We start from the raw sequence: 20746 nt of genomic DNA on the forward strand, positions 1-20746 counted from the left end.
AGCTTGGCAATAAAACTTTTTCGCTTCCAATTGTTTAACATGCAAACTGTAATTAATATGAAAAACTACTTACCTATCCACCAGTTTTTTAGCAAATCCAAAATCAGTAAGCTTGATATGTCCTTCTTTGTCTAGTAATATATTTTCAGGTTTTAAGTCTCTGTAAACTATTTCTTTGGAGTGAAGGTATTCTATTGCACAAATAATTTCTGCGGAGTAGAACAGTCCTGTGCTGTTGTTGAAACGCCCCATATTGCGCAGGTAACTAAAAAGTTCTCCTCCTGGTACATATTCCATTAACATATATAGAAAACGCTCATCATGGTTGGTCCAAAATCTGTAATAAAAATATTTTATTGTATAAACAAATTATCTCTGATTTACTTTAGAAGTAAATATATATAAAATTATATTTGTTGCTCCAAATATGTACATAATTAAATTTATGGTGGTTCTTCTGCAAATATTAAAACCCCAAGAATCTAGCAGGATTATGTAACAGTCAATCAAGTAGCTGACTTCAGATGAAAAGTAAAACAGATATTTCAAGATGTACACAGCACAAGCCAATAAAGAAAATCTGATTGACTCCACTGCACTGTACAAAAAAGGTTTCTAACAACTGACTTCAGCAAACTGACTCAGTTTGCCAAGACTAGGGAATTCTTACACACCTTAATCAAATATTGCCAGATTCATGGGAGCTGAGCAGGACCTGCTTTTGTAAAGATGTTTGTGATAATATGGTCAAAACCAGCAGACCAGAGATTTCAGCTTCCCCCTCTCTCCCTTCCTCCCCAGTAATGCACAACCACAACCAAACCATCAGATCACAATTCTTGCTTTTGATAAAAGCAATAGAAAAGCAAAAATTACAAGAAAACAAGATTTATTTCTGTACGTCAGAATTAACCTAATGAGTACCTTCCGTTCCTCAAACTGTTGCCTTCAATTTAATTTAAGTACAATTAAGATTGTACTACTCCAGTACAATCATATGAGTGCAGTAAAGAGCAGCTAGGGAAGAAAGAAAAATCATTCAGTGTGGCTTTCAAATCCGTCATTACAGAATACAGGAATCTTCCTTCCCACATTTCCTAAATTAAGGATTTCTATCCCACTCCCTCTCCTTCTTCTACCCCCCAACCTTATTTCTTCACCCATCCCCCCCTTATAGCCACATTAGACAAATCAAATACCACATATCCAAATGTAACTCAATAGTTAAGAATAAAAGTATTTGGTACTGTCTTGAAGAAAATTCTATCATTTTAAAACAAAAAGCTATCTCTACTACTTGTGATAACAGAAGGAACACTATATCCCTACCTAATTGATACAATAGAAGTTACTTGAGCTTCTAAAGTATGTCAAGAACGGAAAGATCAAACATCTTTCTTTTTTCCTTCATTAACTGGTTCCTAATCAAGAAATATAATCTTAAGAAAGATAAGCAAAGCAAAGTGAGCTCCCAGATCCATGAACAACCTTCACTCAATAAGATTTCTTTCTTGATACCAGCAGTGAGGCAACTAAGAAAATGGGACAGGCTACCAAACAACAGCAACAGCTCCTCCATTCTAAGTCATGAAGAAAGCAGAGCCCAGGATTGCCTTCTGCTTTTGTGACACTGTGTTCTTTACAAAAGTCATAAACATCATTAAGTGGCTATTGAGGATGCTCATAGTATTTTTATTGACTAAGTGATATATTTTAAGTACTGAAGCAAAGTTGCACCTACAATAACCAAAGAGGTACAAGAATGGTGAAAACAAACCAAACCAAACCATGTATTAAAAAATGTGTACAGGGAATAGAAAGGGCAAAATCTGACAAATGCAGAAAGAAAAAATGGAAGACCTGGACTATAAAAATATAGATGTTCCCCCCACCCCAGAATTAATTTCTTTAAGAACTGAATCTTAAATGTTTGTACACAGAAAACCAGAAACACCTGGCATATATGAAAAACAGAAAGGTAAAGAACTTTAATATTTGCAAGAGAGATTGATTTGAATCACCAGTGACCAGTTTTTAACAAGAGCACCAAACATTGTCAAAAACAGCTGAAAAATACATTGACAAATAACTTCAGTATCTACAAAAAACCAAGTCCTTCCAACATGCAGGAAGAGCATTTCTCAAAAGTAACAGGAAAAAACAACCAACCAGCCAACAAATTAACCAATACCCCAAAACAATTACCTAAATTATTTATACATAAATTATTTCTGGTGTCCATCATCTTATCTTCAGCATTACTTTAAAATTTTCCATTATAAAGTGCTAAAAAATATACAGCATTATGCTGCATTGACACAGAAGATGATACTATTCATGGTTAAGATATTGATGCCATTTAGTAATATAAAAACTAGACCATGTAAGTAACAGTTGTAAGGCATTCTTCCCCTTTGCCTTTGTCAATCACTTACAGTCAAAGAATTCAAAGGGGTAGGGGGGAACCACAACGTAGGCAGCCGGAAGAAAAGCTGTTAGCCACACAAAAAACTGCAGAAAGTTATTTGCCACACAGTCAGTTATAATCATCCATGAATGCTTGCTTATCTGAAGCATAAAAATACTAACATGACTCAAATTTTAACTCCCTCATTTTAGCTAGGTTGCTTTGAGTCTCCTTTTCCAAGGGACAAAGACATCACATGTACAATTACATGGACATAATTGATCCAGCATCTCACTGAACATGTCAACAGAAAAGGCATAGAGCTAGAAGACATGACTAATGTTTGCCTTGCACACAAGTGAGCTTCTACTTGAAATATGTCCTTCCGTCCACGTTTTTTAATCTGACATTTTTGAAATTCGGCATGAATGAAATCCAAGAATATTTATCAGTTTGGCATTTTAATCAGTTCTGTATGGACACAAACCATTACATCACTGTCTCCAATTTCTCACACAAGTACACAAGTTTATCTGTTCTCACAATTTCTGCACTGTTTCAGATACACAGATGTACTGGGTTGGTTGGTTTGCCATTTGCTACAGCTTTTTTTACCAAAAAAAAAAGAGTCTAACCAGATGTACACAATCTCTCCATCTTGCTTTCCCACATGTATCTCAAACTCCACATGCCCTTTAACTCATATCATTAATAATACTCCACACACAACATGGCTGAACAGTAGCTGGAAACTAGTACCATTGTGGTGCTGCAAAAAGCAACAGTACAACAGGGAAAAACCTCCTTCTGCAAAGCTCCTTCCATCTCTTGCATGACTACAATGCTTTTGCTTTTCCCTGCAATGCTTTCGTAGCTCTGGGAGGAGGTTGCTCTCCCTGCATCTGGAGATGAACTAGGACTAATTTTGTCTTAATTCCATGCAAAACTAATTAGGGCAAGTAAATTCAAAACAAACTCTGGTCAATGGTCCTGTATTCAAGCATGAGAAAATATAAAAGGAAATGAACTGTGCAATTATTCAGAGGTCTAGTTATCCAATTAATTAATAGGGACTCAGATACACAAAAGGTATTGTGGTGCTGCATACAGAAAAGTATGATGCACTCTCTCCTTAATAAAGGGATTATTGGGGTCATTATAATCACCACAATTCTACTAAAAGTTATTTTTCCATGAACCATGCTTAAATCATGTTTTTCAATAGATTCCACCACTTAAGCTCAAACATAGAAATAACAAAGCCCAAGTAGTGCTGCAGTCATTTAAGCTCTTTAAAAATAAAGTTTACAAAAGTAAACTTCCCAGGAGTTTTCCAAAAGCAGATGCTTAAATCTAATTCTATCTTTATCTAGATACATACAAGACATACATGTAGAAATACTTATTTTCTTGACATTCTAGCAATAAGAACCACAGAGATCATTTTGATGAACCAATCCTAACATCTCTTCTGTAGTTATTTTCCTCTCGCTTAAAATTTCTTTTCTGAATTATGAAAACGAGTGAAGCTTTAACAAATTATTGCTTAAATGTTTAAATTATGTCTTGATTTTAAATTCTGCATTCTTCTATAATAAATATTTTTAATATGAAGTCTGTTTTAGTCTAGATTACATAATAGAAAACATTGTTGGTTAAGTATATAAAAATTTGCAATGAGACTGGAACATCTTAACTGTAATTTATGTATGAGTTAGATGAATTTAAAAATGCAATGACTTACAATCTGATCAAAAAGGGGTGGTTGACTTCTTTCAAGACTGACTTTTCATTGTGCACGTGTTGTTCTTGCTTCAGTCGAATAACATCAGGAATGCTCATTACTTTCAGTGCAAAGTAACGTTTGGCCATTTTTTCCTTCACCAGATGAACACGGCCAAAGGTACCTGTGCCTGAGAAGTTGAAGAAGAAACGTCAACTTATGGTGAAAACAAAAAATAGAAAAGATAACTTCTAAACTAACCCCCACAGGAACTCAGTTCCTGGTTTGTTTCGTTTTACCTCATCACAATATATTACATATTTTGACCCGTTTTCATAGGTTTTTTTCTTGAGTTTTCTAAATGTTTAATGATGTAATAAAATACCGCAATAATGGTATTGTGGTACTGCCACTCTTTGGATAGATACTGAAAGTATTTCTTGCAAATAGGTGGACATGTATTAAAAAAAAAAAAGAAGAAGTATGTAATATGTAAGACCCACATGTAATCAATATAAACGATACAAGCAAAACTGATATAGAGTGAAGAAGAAAGGTTAGGATATAGACTTCAATTTCAGAGATCAGTTTTGATTTAGGTGGGTGGAAAGTATCATTCATCTTCTTAATCTAGTGCATGGCATAAAAGAAAAAAGAGCAAGAACGTAATGCCCAATTGTAATGGACTTAATTTCTCAACAGAAAGACCGCTTTTTAAACTTTGTATATACCTCTAATTGAAACAGAGTAAAAAAATTCATCCAGGGTTTAAAACGTAGGAACTCATGAGTGTACAGAATATGTAAAAACGACACCACCCTTCTAAAAAACAAGAACCAAATCTTATAGTGCTGCATCACTAGGTCACATGGAAACTGTGGATCTCCACTTTTATTCCTAAAAATATTAAAAGGAAAATAAAAACACTGTCATTTAGATATTGTATTATGCATTTCACTGTTCAATACAGTAGTCATTAAAGTTCCTTACAAATGCACTGTACTCAAGACAATGATACATAATTGAACTATTTCTTTTATTTTGAAACAGAGGTTAAAACTAGCACTTCTAGCCACACATTAGATACTTGCACTCCTGCAAAGTGTTACACATTTGAAGAGGAATACACGTTTCAGCTCATTGGGTGGCTGCTTATTGGGTTTTCTGCTCATTAAACCATACCATGTAGGTTCCATTACAACAATAAAGCAGATACTTTTAATCCTATTGTCTGACAGAAATATGTGCCACTATAAAAGATGCTTGGCATTCAAACCAATTGTCTCACTTGTGAAAGATGACAAACTTGCTGATGAATGCCTTCCAAAAAAGTCAAAATTTTATACTTGAGCTCACAACCCTTCTGCGCACATACACTGGGAAGGCAGCCAGTAGACCTGTTTCAGTGTTAACTGGTATGTCAATTTATTTCAGATTGAGTGCAGTTTGATGAGTATGCATATGAAAAGAAATAGATGTTTGGGGATGTGAGGAGGAGAGATCAAAAATGAGCTTCCAAATCAGCATTATTTGGAGAGGGGAAAAGAAATAAGGGAGTTTTTGCCTCTAGTAGGTTCAAGAACTTGAGATTAACAAAAAAAAAGTTTGTTTTTTGTATGTGAATTCTCACTTGTAATTTTTTTTATTTTTAACAGTTATTCTTTTCAGACACTTTGAATACTGTTTAAGTGCACGGTCGTTATCAAAAACCCAAACCAAAATATTCCCACTAAAAACTACAAAGTAATGACTTCAGCAATCCTGTTTTATGGAACTTGTAGCTCCATTACAAATACAGCTTTCAACCCAAAACTTCTTACTACATAAACCCACACCAAGGATTACTTGTCCAAGCACAAAAAGATTTAATCAAAGCAATCTTATGTTCCCACCTGTCCTGAGTTACACTTCTTCAACAATGAAACTATAAAGAGATCTCAGATAAAGCTTACTATTACAGTGAAGTAAGCTATCAGGTTACCTTGGGGAAAAAAAAATTATCATGAAATTAAGTTCCTTTAGCAATGCAAGTCTCATTACAGGACCATACCTGTAAACAAAATTATTTACATGACGATAGACTTGTACAGTAAAAAAAACTCTGAAACCAACAAACATATAAGAAAAAAAGGCCCAAAAGCTTCCTAGCACAGTGATCTGTTCAAGTTACTTTAATATATAGATGTAAACAATCAGTATTTCAATGCACAGACAAGTTATTTCAGAATTAGGAGCTGAAATTTAAGTTCTGAGCAAAAGCACTGTCAATAATAACTATAGTCGTATTAAATACCAAAACTGAAAATAATTTTTAAGACTTCTAAATGTGAAGTCAAGGAAATTAAAAGTATCAACCCCATAAGTAAATACTGGGTTTATATGCATTTTGATACTCATAAGAACAAAATGCCTTCATAGACACATTCAACAGGAAAGTCAGGAACAATCAGGTATGTGTTCACTTCTAAGTCTCTAGTGATCTCATGTTTCATGACTTGTTCTACTTGTTCTAGAAATTTTAGACTGCTTTAATTTTTCCTTAGGGTATTGATCTAACTTTACAAATGGTGCTGCTCAAAAATAACAACAGTAATAACAGCAACAGGAGTTCCACTCATTTTCAAAGAGGGACCTATCAGGGACTTATTTAGCACTAGTTCTAACTTCGGAGAAACAATCTCTTTAAAAATGCCTCTGCCAGGAACAGCAAAGCCTGGCAGGTTATTCCAGAACACTGGTAAATGCCTCACCTAGAGAGCATCTGGGAAAACCAGAAGACCACACAGACAGGCTAGAACATACAACCTCCCTAACCAGTTTTATTGTTCAACCGACTGCAAGCAGGTTTTTTTCAAATGTCGTTAGCCCAGCTTCAAGCAACTATGGAAATGAAAAAGACAATACAAACCAAGAAGTCATCTAACATTTGTTTTCAGACTTCTCACAATATGAATTTTTCTCCCATTCAAGTCTTCTCAGAAAAATCTGTGAGGGCTACGTTAGTTGGTAGTGACAGTACCCAGACACACAACCACCACTCTTCAGCATTTTTGACAAACAATATAATCTCATAAAGCCCTAAAGAAAAATAATTGTGATGTTCTGGAACTTAGTTAGACCACTCTTAAGCTATTCAGTTGAATTCCTCTCACTGCAAAGAAATGCAAAGAGCAAACATGGCAAATACTACATATTTTTTTTTAGCCAAGCGGGGGGGGGGGGTGGGGAGTAAAAAAAGAAGAGTAACCATGTGGGGCCACTAACAAGGGAGAAGAGGGGAACTTGTTGAAACTTAAAAACGATTGTATAAATTATGCAAATGGGTTTAATTTATGCCTTTGCACAGCTTCATACAGGATTAATTGTTGAGGTTTGGGGTGGGATAAACTTTGCACAGAAAGATGACTACGATTCACATATCACATAAAACTTTTGGTCTTGGTTTTGCAAAGATTTTAAAAATTCTTCCATGCAAATTGCAGGGAAAGGAGAGTAATGGAACATGATGGTCAAAAGGTGGGAGGCTGCAACAAGATGCTGTTACAGTTGTTTAGCACAATCATGAAAGTCTAGCTGTTATATAAAAAATGCTCTTATTCTGTGACCAGTTGGAAATCCTGCCCCTTATAATCATGGGAAAAAAAAAATCTAAAATAGAAAAAATTAAGTAGCAAAATGGCAGTGGTAAGATGGAGGCCCAAGCCACATACATTTGAGGGAAGTTTTTTGGAAGAAGAAAAAGCAGATTTACTAGTAGTCTTCCATCAAAGCACCACTGCATTCTGCCCTCCAGGAAGGAGGCACTAAGCTCACGGAAAAATTTCTGTTAATCTTTGTGAAAGAGTTGTTCAGTTCCATGCCCTAATCACCTCAAGAGCTCAGCTGTGTGAACCAGCTAAATTTGACCTTCTGTGACAGATAGGTAAACATTCCTTAGAATTCTGTTAAAATAGAAATATTCTGTACTTGCCCATCTTGCACATAATAATGAAAGGGAAGTGTTCAGAGATTTGCACAATATTCTACCAACATTTAATGTTTAATTCAAATGAAGAGAACTTCAGGGACTGCATACCCCACCTGGATAAGTCTTGGGGCATGCTATCCTGCTGAAGGAAGTGCAAAATCCGTATGTACACATCCCAGCCTGTCTTTATTAGAGCAAAAAACATGTTTACATCATAAAATAGCTCACTGAAACAGTTATTAGAAGTGAAGGAGGATTTGCAGTTTATCTGTACACTCCCTTTCTCCATGCTACAGCATACAGCAAATAGAAGTTTCTGTCTGCCAGTAGTAACAGCAAGAGTGCCTGTGCTATTTGCAACTTGCAATACAATGAAGATTTTCTGAACTAAATGGGCAAACAAAATAAAACACACAATATGCAAAACACTAATCTGTTTACAACAGAAACAAAATTTTTGGATCCCTTTGCAAATTTCATGTGGTTGCAGAATTGGAAGGAATGCCAGCAATCATCTCAATTTGGTAACCTTCTCATGTTAAGCGCACACAAAGGGAGGAGGCCAAAAACTGCTGAGGACCAGTTTGGCCTGCGCCTGAAATGCAAAAAGGACATTCTTGGTCTTACAAAACAAGCTGGATTCCCTAACACCATGCCAAAATACCACAGCCAGTTTCCAGGATTTTACTTTCTTTGAAGCTTGGAATAAAAGAATAAAGAATGTGGGAGTTTTTCTGGTGCAATTTTAGGTACTTTTGATGCTAAGAAAGTGAATTCTGAAACTTTTGATCAGTTAAAACAATAGTGAGTAGCCATGTAGTGACTATTTTCCTATTGATGTAGGTGACTAATGCTCAGTTTGCTTCTTTATTTTTCCATTAATTAGGCCCAGCTGTTCCATCATCCCATCCTTTTAATCCCTAGCTCACTCTTAAAACCAAGTTTGCCTTGCTCAGATAGATACCATCTGTTTTAATAAAGAATAAACTAGGTCATGTGAGATCCACGACCCTGAGGGCTGTTGAGTCCCAAAGGGTTGGTTCTGACTTCCACAGATGCCTACAAAAAGCATTAGATGCATTTGTTTTTATTTACAGTTAGAAGAAACATATCCTACTGTGACACAGATTACTCTTCATTGGTAGCTGCAAGCACAACAGACTTAATTCTGCTGAGTATCAGAGAATTGTATCAGAATAGAACAGAATCAAGAAGGCTGGAAGAGACTACAGACTCACTATTAAATGACAAATTTGCCTGCCATTTAATCTCCATCTCATCTTGGGGACTTGATGAGCCTAACAACACATCTTACAATGGAGAGTGGGAGTTTGTCAATAATTCTTCACAAAGAAGGGGAAGATGAGGCACAGAAAAGGAAACCAGCTGGCCCAAACAATTGGTAATCAGAAGACTATCATCTGAGAGAAAGATATGGGGAAACCACATGTCACAAGCAACTGTGGGATTCTACAACAGAAGATGTGGCACGTAAACAAAGCAACACAGAGTGAGGATGATGATTCTGGACACTGTAGAGCTCTAAAGGATTCAAAGCTGAAAAACATACCAGAGAAATAAATTTAGAGACGTTTTTAAATGCTTCCTATTGGCCTGTCTAGAACTACGGATCTCATACTACTGAATGCAAGAAGTAAATGTCAGGTAACACTTCTTTGCAAAGCTTTTGTATATCCTTCAATGATCATACACTCAAGGAGACAGTCTGATCAAAAGAGTACAAAAGCACAGAAAATAGAGGTGCTTTGTATAGTGTTCACTACATGCAGATCCCCTGGAACAGCATGCTTCTGTAACTTTTTTCATTCATCTAGTGTGCTATGTTTCAGTTTACACCAAGACCTCCTTGGACAGAGAAAGCTACTACACAGCGAGAAATGTACCAGCTACATTCCAACCAAGATCATCACATTTCAGGCTACCTAACACAGAAATCTTACTGCCAGTGGTTCTCTCAAAATTCTGTTCTGGATTCTAGACTCACCCCTTGTCAACCCATTCTTCAATTGAAAGCCCAGTATTATCAATTCTTTATCCCAGCTCAGCTGAAGTTGAAAACAACGCAGGAATGCATGGTTGAAATGCATCCTAGCTTTTGACTCAACAATCCTGCTGTAAACAATTTCCAAAGACCTGACATTTTCAGATTCTTTCTTGCCTGGTACACAGGGAGCCTATAGAAAAACACCACTAAAGCCAATCTGGAATTTGGTATAGTCTCTTCAAGTTCACACAAGATTTGATACACCAGCAAATACCAAGCAATTTTATCAACAATCCTTAAGAATTAAGGAATTACAATCCTTAAGAAATAAGAATGCAGGAATCACCAGGCAAATTAACACTTATCAGTCAAGCTTCTTGTTTTTCACATAGTTCAAAGACAGATTCCAAATTTCTAAAAAGTGGCAGTCATAATGGGAGTTCCTAATTTCAGATTAATTTTTCTTTTGACTCACAACTTAAGTGTCTATAAAAACACCGAGCGTCTGGTAAAATACACAAAATCCCTGAAAGCTTATCCTCTCTTTATTCCTTATTTTGAACTACAAGGGGCCAATAAATAAATGGGACCAGAAAGTCACCAGCCTGATGGTGATAAGATAACCTTCAATCCTTTCAATTTCTAATCATCTCTTAGAACACTCAATTAAAATGCATGTCCATGTCCCTTCACAGAACTTCAATATCCAAGATCTTCAACAACTCTGATAAAACTGGTGTTTCCCCACCTGATTCTTCAATGGAATTTCTGTAACTCTTCCTGTGCTTTCCACTACCTGGGATTTGCATGTTGATATAAGGAATATGAACAGATGTCTGGATTCAGCTTTTCTTCTGTATTTAGAATATGACAGTGCAAAGTCATTATTACTCCTACTTTTACCTATTTAAATATTGCACGTGAAGTGTTAATACACCTCACCTGCAAAATTGGTTGGTGGGTTGGTTTTCTTTATAAAAACAGCTCAAATAGAAACCCTAGAAACTCTGTTACAAGTTTTGCTAAACTAAACTTAGGCTTTTTTAAAACAGGATATTGTAAGTGACACCAAATCCCTGCTAGAAGCAAAGCATATAAATCTGTATTGACGTGATTAAAAACCAAAGAAACCAAACAAAAAAACCCACACACAACCCCCCCCAAACAAACAACAACAAAAACTCACACAATCCCACAACATAAAAACAACACTTGGTCTACTATGTTTTAAAAGATAAGCACAATTAAGTTAAGAATTGGATACCTGTCTGGCTAGCAGCACACATTAAGATAAAAGTATTAAATTGTTTCATCTGATAATTTCAGGTAATTGAAACATTACCAAAACTCTTTAATAGTTGGAAAAGAATCAGTTAGAAAGTATATTGCCAGGATAGGGCATCTTTGGACATTTCAAGGTTATAAGAGCTATTCACAGAATTGTTTCTTGCAGGTAGGAAGAGATTAAAAGGAGCATGTCAACTGAAAACTTGGAACATAAATATTAAAGAGAAGGATGTTTTTGTGTTTTGTTTTCCCCCCTCTCCAAAAAAAAACTCTCAAAAAACAAAAGCCAGAAATACAAAACTCAAAATCTAGTTACCTTCTGTCCATTAACCAGTGCTCAAAATTCCCATCAAGTTTGAAGTAATTCAGGATTCTAAATTAATTTGTGCTTAAAGTTAATCTTTCAAAGAAAAAAAATAAATTACAGCAATTGTTAAGTATTTAAAACCACTACAAAACAGCTTCCTTAAATGAAACCTGAAACAAACATTTAGGCTAGAAAATGCTGGTTTTAATTAATCTCATTTGCCACAAGCAAAATAAATAAATATATTGCAACACATCTAGACTCAGGCAAAGAGAAGGAAAATTATAAGATCAGTCCAATATTATTCTAGAGATCAGCAAATCCCAAATTTTAGGCTGCAAGATCCCTTTATTCTTTGCTTAGGGGAAAAAAAAATAGGAAACATGGAAATAATTGCTATGAAAGAAATTTTATATTATAACCCCAAACAAGGAATCCTGATCTCTCAGATACTCTTTATTTTTGAGTCTGCTGTTATGAACCTCTTGAGTTAGGATTAATACTGGATTCAAAACAAAACAAAACAAAACCAACCAAACAAAAAAATCAAGTTAATGTCCTAGAAGCTGTCTAAGCCAAAATGGATTGACCTCTAATTAACTTGCAGTTCATCTCCGGTACTACATGAACGATCAATTCTGGAAAATCCATTAGTAACACATTTTTCACTTACTCTGTTCTGATCATGAGCTATATATCCCAATCCTTTTTCCCCTCCCAGTGAAGATTGAAAGATGGTAAAACCCATGTAAGGGCATACTGTATTGCAAAACAAACAAAAAACCCAAGCAAACTAGTAAAGTTAAATTCCCACAATCAAATCTTTACCTAAAATGACAGTAAAGCTTTCTCATGTTTGTCAGGACTTGTATCTTTGCCTTTGACACCCTTATTTACAAGAAGTAACAGTATAGTTACTTTACTCAAATTCAGCATGGAGAGATATAGTTTAGCTTTTAAACACACAAATAACCCCCTCCCCCCCAAAAAAAAGAAACCAAAAAAACCAAAAAACCACACCACCAATTTGCTGTTTCAAAGAGTCAAGGTCAGATTTGAAATCTTCTCAAGTAACTTCAATTAAAGAAAACAGTCATTAAGGTCTTAAATGTTTAAAATAGCATGGCTGTCACAGTTCAGGTTCTTAATGGATTGTCCCAGCAGATTCTGCTCTGTCAGTTGCTACAGCTGAGGATCTTAGGTTCTACATTTTGTGAAACTACTGTATAGAAAACACTTATGATTATACCCAGAGGAAAAAAAAAAAAAAGCTTTAAATATAGTTGACCAGCCAAACAACTGCAGACATGGCTGTGCCCAAAATTCATGTGCTTATCTAAGGAAAATAAATACAAATAACATTTTGATGACTAACAAACAAACACAAATGCAGTAATCCATAAAGGATTTCCAGAGTGAGTTTATTCCACAGAACTTTAAGTCACATGGAGTTTGATATAGATTGTGAGATACACGCAGTAGCATATATCAAAACTTTAACAGCAGTCCCCTCTGAACTGTGACAATTAATAGGGGTACTGAGTAGGTATTAAAAATCTGATTAGCTATTTTCCTTTTCAACACAGAAACATGTGCTTCTACACACTTCTAAGATTTTTATACCATCAGCATATTTTTGTTTGCCCTGAAACTCAGCTGTTGCAGGCTGCTGCTTCTGTTTTCTCTGAAAGAACTGCTTCATGAAAGTCAGTCCCATATTAATGCAAAGAAAGTATCAGGCTTTATATTCTTGACTGTGTCCTTTTAAAATACAAGTAAAAAAAAAAATTTGTTGAAGTACAAAGGTTTATTATTACTGAACAAATGTAATAAAAGCTACATTGTTTGTGCTTGACCAATTTCCTCTTTCATCAGTGCTGAAGAGAAGCCTTCTAGAGACTAGTACCTCTTATAATACATTCCTTTCAATTACATTTCATTTTATTCCCCGTCTCAAGTAGTGCTAAAGAAGAAACAAATCAAGGAGGAGATTTCACATAGTACAGAAAACCTGTATTTTTAAATACTTTCGGAACAGATTATACATTCACTACTTAGTATGACTTTTCTACGATGCTTTTAAAAGTATAAGATTGAAGAATAAATTACATTGAAGAGCTCCTGGATGATGACAGATTACATAACTTAAATGCATTCAGCATGCTTTAGTTCTCTCATGTATTTCAGAAAATCACTAAACAGGCAACTAATTGAAAGCTGTTCGAGATCACCTATTCCCTACTACTTTGCATGTTACCACACAAACCAGCACAGAAGGACTTAGTCCAGAAACGCATTTGCATAGTTATGAGAACATAGCAGCAAAATTGAGATGTAGCTAGAAAGGCCAGGCTGAAGTCCTTCACCTTATACCTTCAAACCTTAAGAGTATTTTTGAAAAACTACAAACTGAAATTCATTCTTCTAAGACAGAAGATTAACACAGAGGACCATGTTGTCCTGTATCGTATCTTTATGGTTGGACATTAAAGGATACAATAGATGTATGTCCTTAAAGGTGGCAGCTGTTCTTGGCCTGTTGCAATTTATGGTAAGAACTTACAAAAACTTTTTTCATAATACAAAAAAAAAAAAAAAAGTAAAAAGAAAAAAAAAGTAGTAAAGTTGCAGGCTAACACTGTACAAGCTGTAACTGACCAGCTCATTTGTATCCCAAACACAGAGACAGAATTTCTTCATGTTTTTGGCAGACAACCAACAACCTCCCCAGACACCTTGTGTTGGAACTTTCTCACTTATTAGGGATCTTGCCTTTGGACCAGCCAGGTGAAATACTTTCCAAGTCAACAGAGGGAAGAAAAAGGCACTTCTGTATTCAACTGAGCAGTAATTACACCCTCAATTTACGAACACAGAAGTACCCATTTTCCTCAGCTAATTATAAAGTGATTCTATACATGCAGGTTTCATAGCAATTTACACTGCATAAGTCTACATTCAGACATAAGAAACCAACCTCCAAGTTATATGGTCTAAAAAGTTCAGGTGGGATTTCACAATGTGGAAACAGACACAGATCATGCTATAGAACATATATATATATGTATACATGCTAGCTAATCACTAAATTCTTCATAGACGTCACCGAAACGATACTTTATAATCTTCAGCTCTCTGACTCAAAACCTACCTACATATGTACTACCAAAAGTCAGCTCAGTCATCTATCAATTTAAAAAACAGATAATAGACATTAAACACAAGAGATTGAACTGTAATTGTAAAAACAAAACACATCCCATTTGTATTTACCCATGTAATCTGTAATTTAGCGTATGTTATTCAAGTTTATAGAGCATAAGAGAGTCTTAGAGGGTACTTAAATTTATTGCTATGTTCACCTCATGATAGAGCTGTTACGTAGGCAAACAAAAATATTTCTAATACGTCTAAGCCTTTTTCTGAAAATTTTATTTACTTTGATCTTCATTGAATGGGTTGTGATGAGCACTAGCTATTTTATTATAATATTGTCTACATTTAGCCTGTATCTGGGGCTAAACTATAGTAATTGCTCTATCATCTGATAATCCCTCCCCAGCAAAGAAGGGGAATCAGGAAAAGGAGAAAAGACCCACAGGTTGAAATAAAAATCAGATTTAATGAAATAGCCAAACTGGCACCAATATCAATACAAGACACAAAGTTATACTTAGCCCAGCAACAGTACACCAGTCACAATACCCAAGAAGGCAGGCCTCAAGAGCAGAAAAGGGACAAAGAAACCCCAAAGCAGAAGGCTCTAAGAAGAGGCTCCTCTCTGTCCAGTGAAGTTCTTCCTTTATACCAAGTGTGACACTCATGGTATGGGATACACCTGTAGCCAACTCAAATCAGCTGTCCTGGCCGACTCAGCATGGCTAATGGCCTTCAGCCCATGGCTAGCTTGAGATTCTGTCCCAACAAAACCAGGACAAAGACACACAAGGTCTTGTTGTAACCAAAGCAAAATTAATTCCTTCTCAAAAGATTCAAATAATGTCTTTGCATCTATAAGCTATGAACAATGTGTTGGACTACTGAGACCTTGTATTCTATCTTCTGTGAACTCAGTTAAACAAAACAAAAATCAACCAACGTACCAGTAAGAATTTTCTCCTAAAACATCATTTGAGACTGGAATAAGCACTGCAAATGAATTTATTATTTCTTAAGGGTTAATACGCTGAGAACTCATGAGTGGAATAAAGTATTCCTCAAACAGAATGCTTTCTTTGTGCTCATAAGGCAGTATCAACTGATATTCCTGAGAGACTAGGAAGTAAGGATGCATTATGAATCTAGAGTTTTCTTCATGTGTTCATTATCTTTTCAAATTCTCTCATACTATATCATACAAAAATTGCATAACACTGTCCAAGGTAAGGTGATGAAATCACTAAATCACTGTTTTTTGGTACTAGAACTGACATAATATTCTCCACATAAAGAGCTATTATGTAAAAAAAAGAGGAAGTAACTCTAAAATACCCAAATAAAGTTATACCTGATATGGAACTGGAAAAAATATACTAACACAAATATTAAATTTTAAAATCCCTGTCTCCAAAGTCCATTCTCAAATTTCAATTAAATGTTTCAGAAGAAAATCACTATACTGCCCAGAAATTACATTACTGGTAGAAGTAAAGACTGCAAACGCTCTTTGTAATAATATTTCATGCTACCGAAGACATGCCAGTGTTATTTTAAGAGTTATGTTTAGTGTAAACACTTAAATGCTCTATCAGAAAAGGACTGTGGTCTTCACATTTTTCATGCGATTCAGGATAGTATCACTACACTTTGTCTTTTCTCCCTGTAACGCAGAAAAGTAAATCTACATTCAATTAAACTTCTGTTCTGTTTTCTAACTTCAATTTAGACTACTATGTGACTGAAACACAGCATAATTTTTTTCTGTATTTATTATGCAGCATCTTAATAGGGAAGAAAAATCACGCAAGGTTATGCAGTTCAAAGACAATTTCCCCTTGTCAAGTTTTATAGCCTTCCATCCAAACTGGGACCCATCTTATGCTATTTGAAAGCGAGCTTTATAAAATGACCAACTTAACCAATATAAAATAGCATGTAGAGTGTGACAATGCTTACATCTACAGAAAATCAAAACCTGTATTACAGAACACTACTAAGTCCCATGACTAGCAGAGTATATGCTGGTTTAAATTGTATATAATCTTTTAAAATGCAGAGCTCAAGTGTCATTTCTGATTGCATCCTCATGTTATAGGACTTGAACAACATCACTGACAAAAATCCATAACAATCCAGAAGAAGCAAAACAGCTGGTACACACAAGAGCATGTACCCTACACAGATCTTTCCATATGACTGGAGAACTAGCCATAAAATCTGAAAGGACTTCAAATACTGTCAAACAAAGTGATTTTTTAAAATGTCTTGAGAAATCAATTGAGATGTTGTAAACTGCATTCAGGACAACCATTTGGACTATACACTAATATACAGGAACAATTTCCCAGCATAATTGGACTGGCTAATCTAAAGAATGCCTTAAACAGAAAACAAAGCTTTAACAAGTAAACAACCCCCCAAACCCCTCTCTATGACAGTCAAAGCCATCAGGATATCAGATGATATCTAAACCCTTTCAGTTTGTGATTAGTGTTACCTAGTTACACATTTTGTCACACACCGCTACTTTAGATGCGAGAATCTAACTTTTACATATACTTCATTTAGAATACTGCAAGAAAAAAAGTAATTCTCTGGCATTAAAGATTTATCACTTGTTCTATTCCACAAGCCATTAAGTTATTGCCTGGATCTTAACTCATAGTGCTCTGTAACGTCATAAAGTGTATTGTGTACGTTATATGGTAGTAATACTAGTGCAGACTCTAAGATAGACCTTACTAATAGAAACAGAATTTCCAATCCATCATATCACAGTTAGTTATGAGCTAGTCAGCTACAAAGAGCCATTTTTATTTCCCCAGTGTCCTCCCTTTCCAGTCATTGAAAACAGTCATTAGTACTTAAATATTGAAAATAAAGTGAAGTTCTTTTTTTGCATAAGAATTTTAAATTTTCAGTTATTTCCTTTTGCTGTCCTACATAAGCCTTCAACATGTATCAGATTTCTCAGCAACACATACCCATACCTGTAAATATACACACTTATACACCCATTTACCCAAACACAGGTTAATTTAGTTCTTACTTCCATAGTTGGTTCTCAATCTTACTCTCTCTCATGCTCTCACTTCATTAAAAAAAAAAGTCTCAGAATTCATTATGTGAACCTAGTCTGATAGTAAGTAGAGGATTGAATAGCAAATCCAACACCACCTTGATGCAATAAAATTACAGATAATTGAACTCATGAGATGTAGTTCACACGTCAAGAGTACTTCACATGCCCTTGTAGACTCTGTTTGTCCAGAACTGTAGCATTATCATTTATTAAGAGGTTCACCTGTCATTATAGCTGACAGCACAACTTTCAGCAGAAATATATTTTGAATTATTCATTTCAAAGAATAAGTACTTCGATACAATTTGTAATTCAGGACTTCAATATTAAAGAAAGCATGCACAAGCACAAATGTGCGAAAATTAAAAGGCAGGGTTAGATAAAAGTACAAGAAACCAACACAAAACCCACCTTCTGGGCTGGGTCATTGGTTCAAATGGAACCCAAATTAGCTGCAACTGAAAGTTACTGCTATTTGATGTTTATTAGTTTACCATGCATTAGCATTTTTTACAAAAGCTGAACCATGATTTCAGTAGCAAAGACCAATGGCATACTTCTGTGCTGGAGAGATGAAATACACCAAACAAGAAAAATTATTAGGCATATTTGGTGTTTTAATGTCCTATGAAGTGAACTGCACCTTGTGTCACATACTTGTACGTTTCCTAGGAATAAGTAACACTCTCAGAAGCAAGGACAGAGACCCCTGAAATTATTATTTCATAGAATCAGTCAGGGTTGGAAGGGACCACAAGGATCATCTAGTTCCAACCCCCCTGCCATAGGCAGGGACACCTCACACTAGATCAGGCCTGGCCTTAAACACCTCCAGGGATGTGAACAGAACCACTTCCCTGGACAACCCATTCCAGGGTCTCACCATTCTCATGGTGAAGAACTTCTTCCTCATGTCCAGTCTGAATCTCCACACTTCCAGCTTTATTCCATTCCCCCTAGTCCTGTCACTACCAGATATCCTAAAAAGTCCCTCCCCAGCTTTCTTGTAGGCTCCCTTCAGATATTGAAAGGCCACAAAAGGTCACCTCAGAGCCTTCTCTTCTCCAGACTGAACAGCCCCAACTCTTTCAGTCTCTCCTCATAGCAGAGGTCCTCCAGCCCTCTGATCATTCTGGTGGCCCTTCTCTGGACACGTTCCAGCATGTCCATATCCCTCTTGTAGTAGGGGCTCCAGAACTGGATGCAGTACTCCAGGTGGGGTCTCACCAGAGCTGAGTAGATGGGGAGAATCACCTCCCTTGACCTGCTGGCCACACTTCTCTTGATGCAGCCCAGGATCTGGTTGGCTTTCTGGGCTGCAAGTGCACATTGACAGCTCATGTTGAGCTTCTCGTCCACCAGCACCCCCAAGTCCCTCTCCTCAGGGCTGCTTTCTAGCCAGTCACTGCCCAGCCTGTATTTATGCTTGGGATTGCCTCGACCCAGATGCAGGACCCTGCACTTGGTCTTGCTGAACTTCATGAGGTTGGCTTGTGCCCACCTCTCCAGCCTGTCAAGGTCCCTCTGGATGGCATCCCTTCCCTCCAGCGTGTCTGCTGCACCACACAGCTTGGTGTCATCAGCAAACTTGATGAGGGTGCACTCAATGCCTCTGTCCATGTCACCAACAAAGATGTTGAACAAGACTGGTCCCAGGACTGATCCCTGAGGGACTCTGCTTGTCACTGGCTTCCACTGGGACATGGAGCCATTGACAGCCACTCTTTGGGTGCAGCCATCAAGCCAGTTCTTTATCCATCTTGTGGTCCACCCATCAAACCCATGTGTCACCAGTTTGGAGACCAGGATGTGGTGTGGGACAGTGTCAAAGGCTTTGCTCAGGTCCAAGTAAATGACATCAGTTGCTCGCCCCTCATCTATTAATGTTGTGACCTGTTAATAGAAGGCCAGCAGGTTTGTCAGGCAGGATTTGCCCTTGGTGAAGCCATGCTGACTGTACCCATTCACCTCTTCACTATTCTTCTGTCTCAGTAGTGCCTCCAGGAGAATCTGCTCCATGATCTTCCCAGGCACAGAGGTGAGACTGACTGGCCTGTAGTTCCCTGGTTCTTCCTTCTTACCCTTTTGAAAATGGGAGTAATTTAATATATGAGGTTCTCCTGTTTCACTGATGAAAGAGGAAACTGGAACTGCACTATCCAAAATGTACCCCTTTAGAAGGTACCAGAAGAAAGCTGTGCCAATGACTAACACAAATATCTTACTTCTTGATACAAAAATTAAATGCTATCCTTAATAGGACTTGCCAGTAAATAAGCACAACCAATGCTTAAAAAAAAAAAAAAAATCCCTCAAAGTACCTATTTTCACTGTACTGCTGCTTTCAGTCAACTTTACTGAGTTCCTCAGTCTTTAAAATTAGGTCTGTGTACAATATGCAGAAGTCTTTGAAGATATGAGCATTGGGTAAATTCTAAAACTAAATACAAAACTAAATCAACTCTGCTATGGAAGGATCTGCAAAGCAAAGTGATCAAACAGTATGACTTTTCTGCTCTCTGTTCCTACCTCTCCTGCAAGTGTCCTCACATTTCTATGTTGTTGGTACTTTTTTCCCCCCATTGCTACAATAGTTGTTTAATTTTATTTCAAGAATCATATTTCAAAGAACCATATGAAGCCAAGCAACAAAGTTCTGTTTCTTCTCAAACAATGAAGCTTCTAACACCGCTATCAAAAATGAAAGCCAATTAGGCAAGAAATCAACACTAGTCTGGGAGTATCTGTGGAGTTCTGCATCTCTCCCTAGCAGTCACATCCAACTGTCAGTAGAATTTTTTCCTCTAAC

General features: G+C 36.4%; 1 protein-coding gene across 2 annotated transcripts in view; it reads right to left on the reverse strand.

Annotated features, from left to right (window-relative positions):
- Positions 1 to 20746, reverse strand: part of PRKX (protein kinase cAMP-dependent X-linked catalytic subunit) — a 53367-nt gene that overhangs the window by 20649 nt on the left and 11972 nt on the right. Inside the window, exons 2-4 of one of the 2 annotated variants that reach the window (XM_054400061.1) lie at positions 20438 to 20454; positions 4152 to 4320; positions 74 to 337 (exon numbers count right to left, since the gene is read on the reverse strand). In XM_054400061.1, the coding sequence (XP_054256036.1) occupies positions 74 to 337; positions 4152 to 4320; positions 20438 to 20454 (450 nt within the window). The remainder of the gene's footprint in view (positions 1 to 73; positions 338 to 4151; positions 4321 to 20437; positions 20455 to 20746) is intronic. The other variant, XM_054400053.1, reaches the window with a different exon arrangement.

Source organism: Indicator indicator, chromosome 1 (genome assembly GCF_027791375.1).
Source record: "Indicator indicator isolate 239-I01 chromosome 1, UM_Iind_1.1, whole genome shotgun sequence".
Classification (NCBI taxonomy): Eukaryota; Metazoa; Chordata; class Aves; order Piciformes; family Indicatoridae; genus Indicator; species Indicator indicator.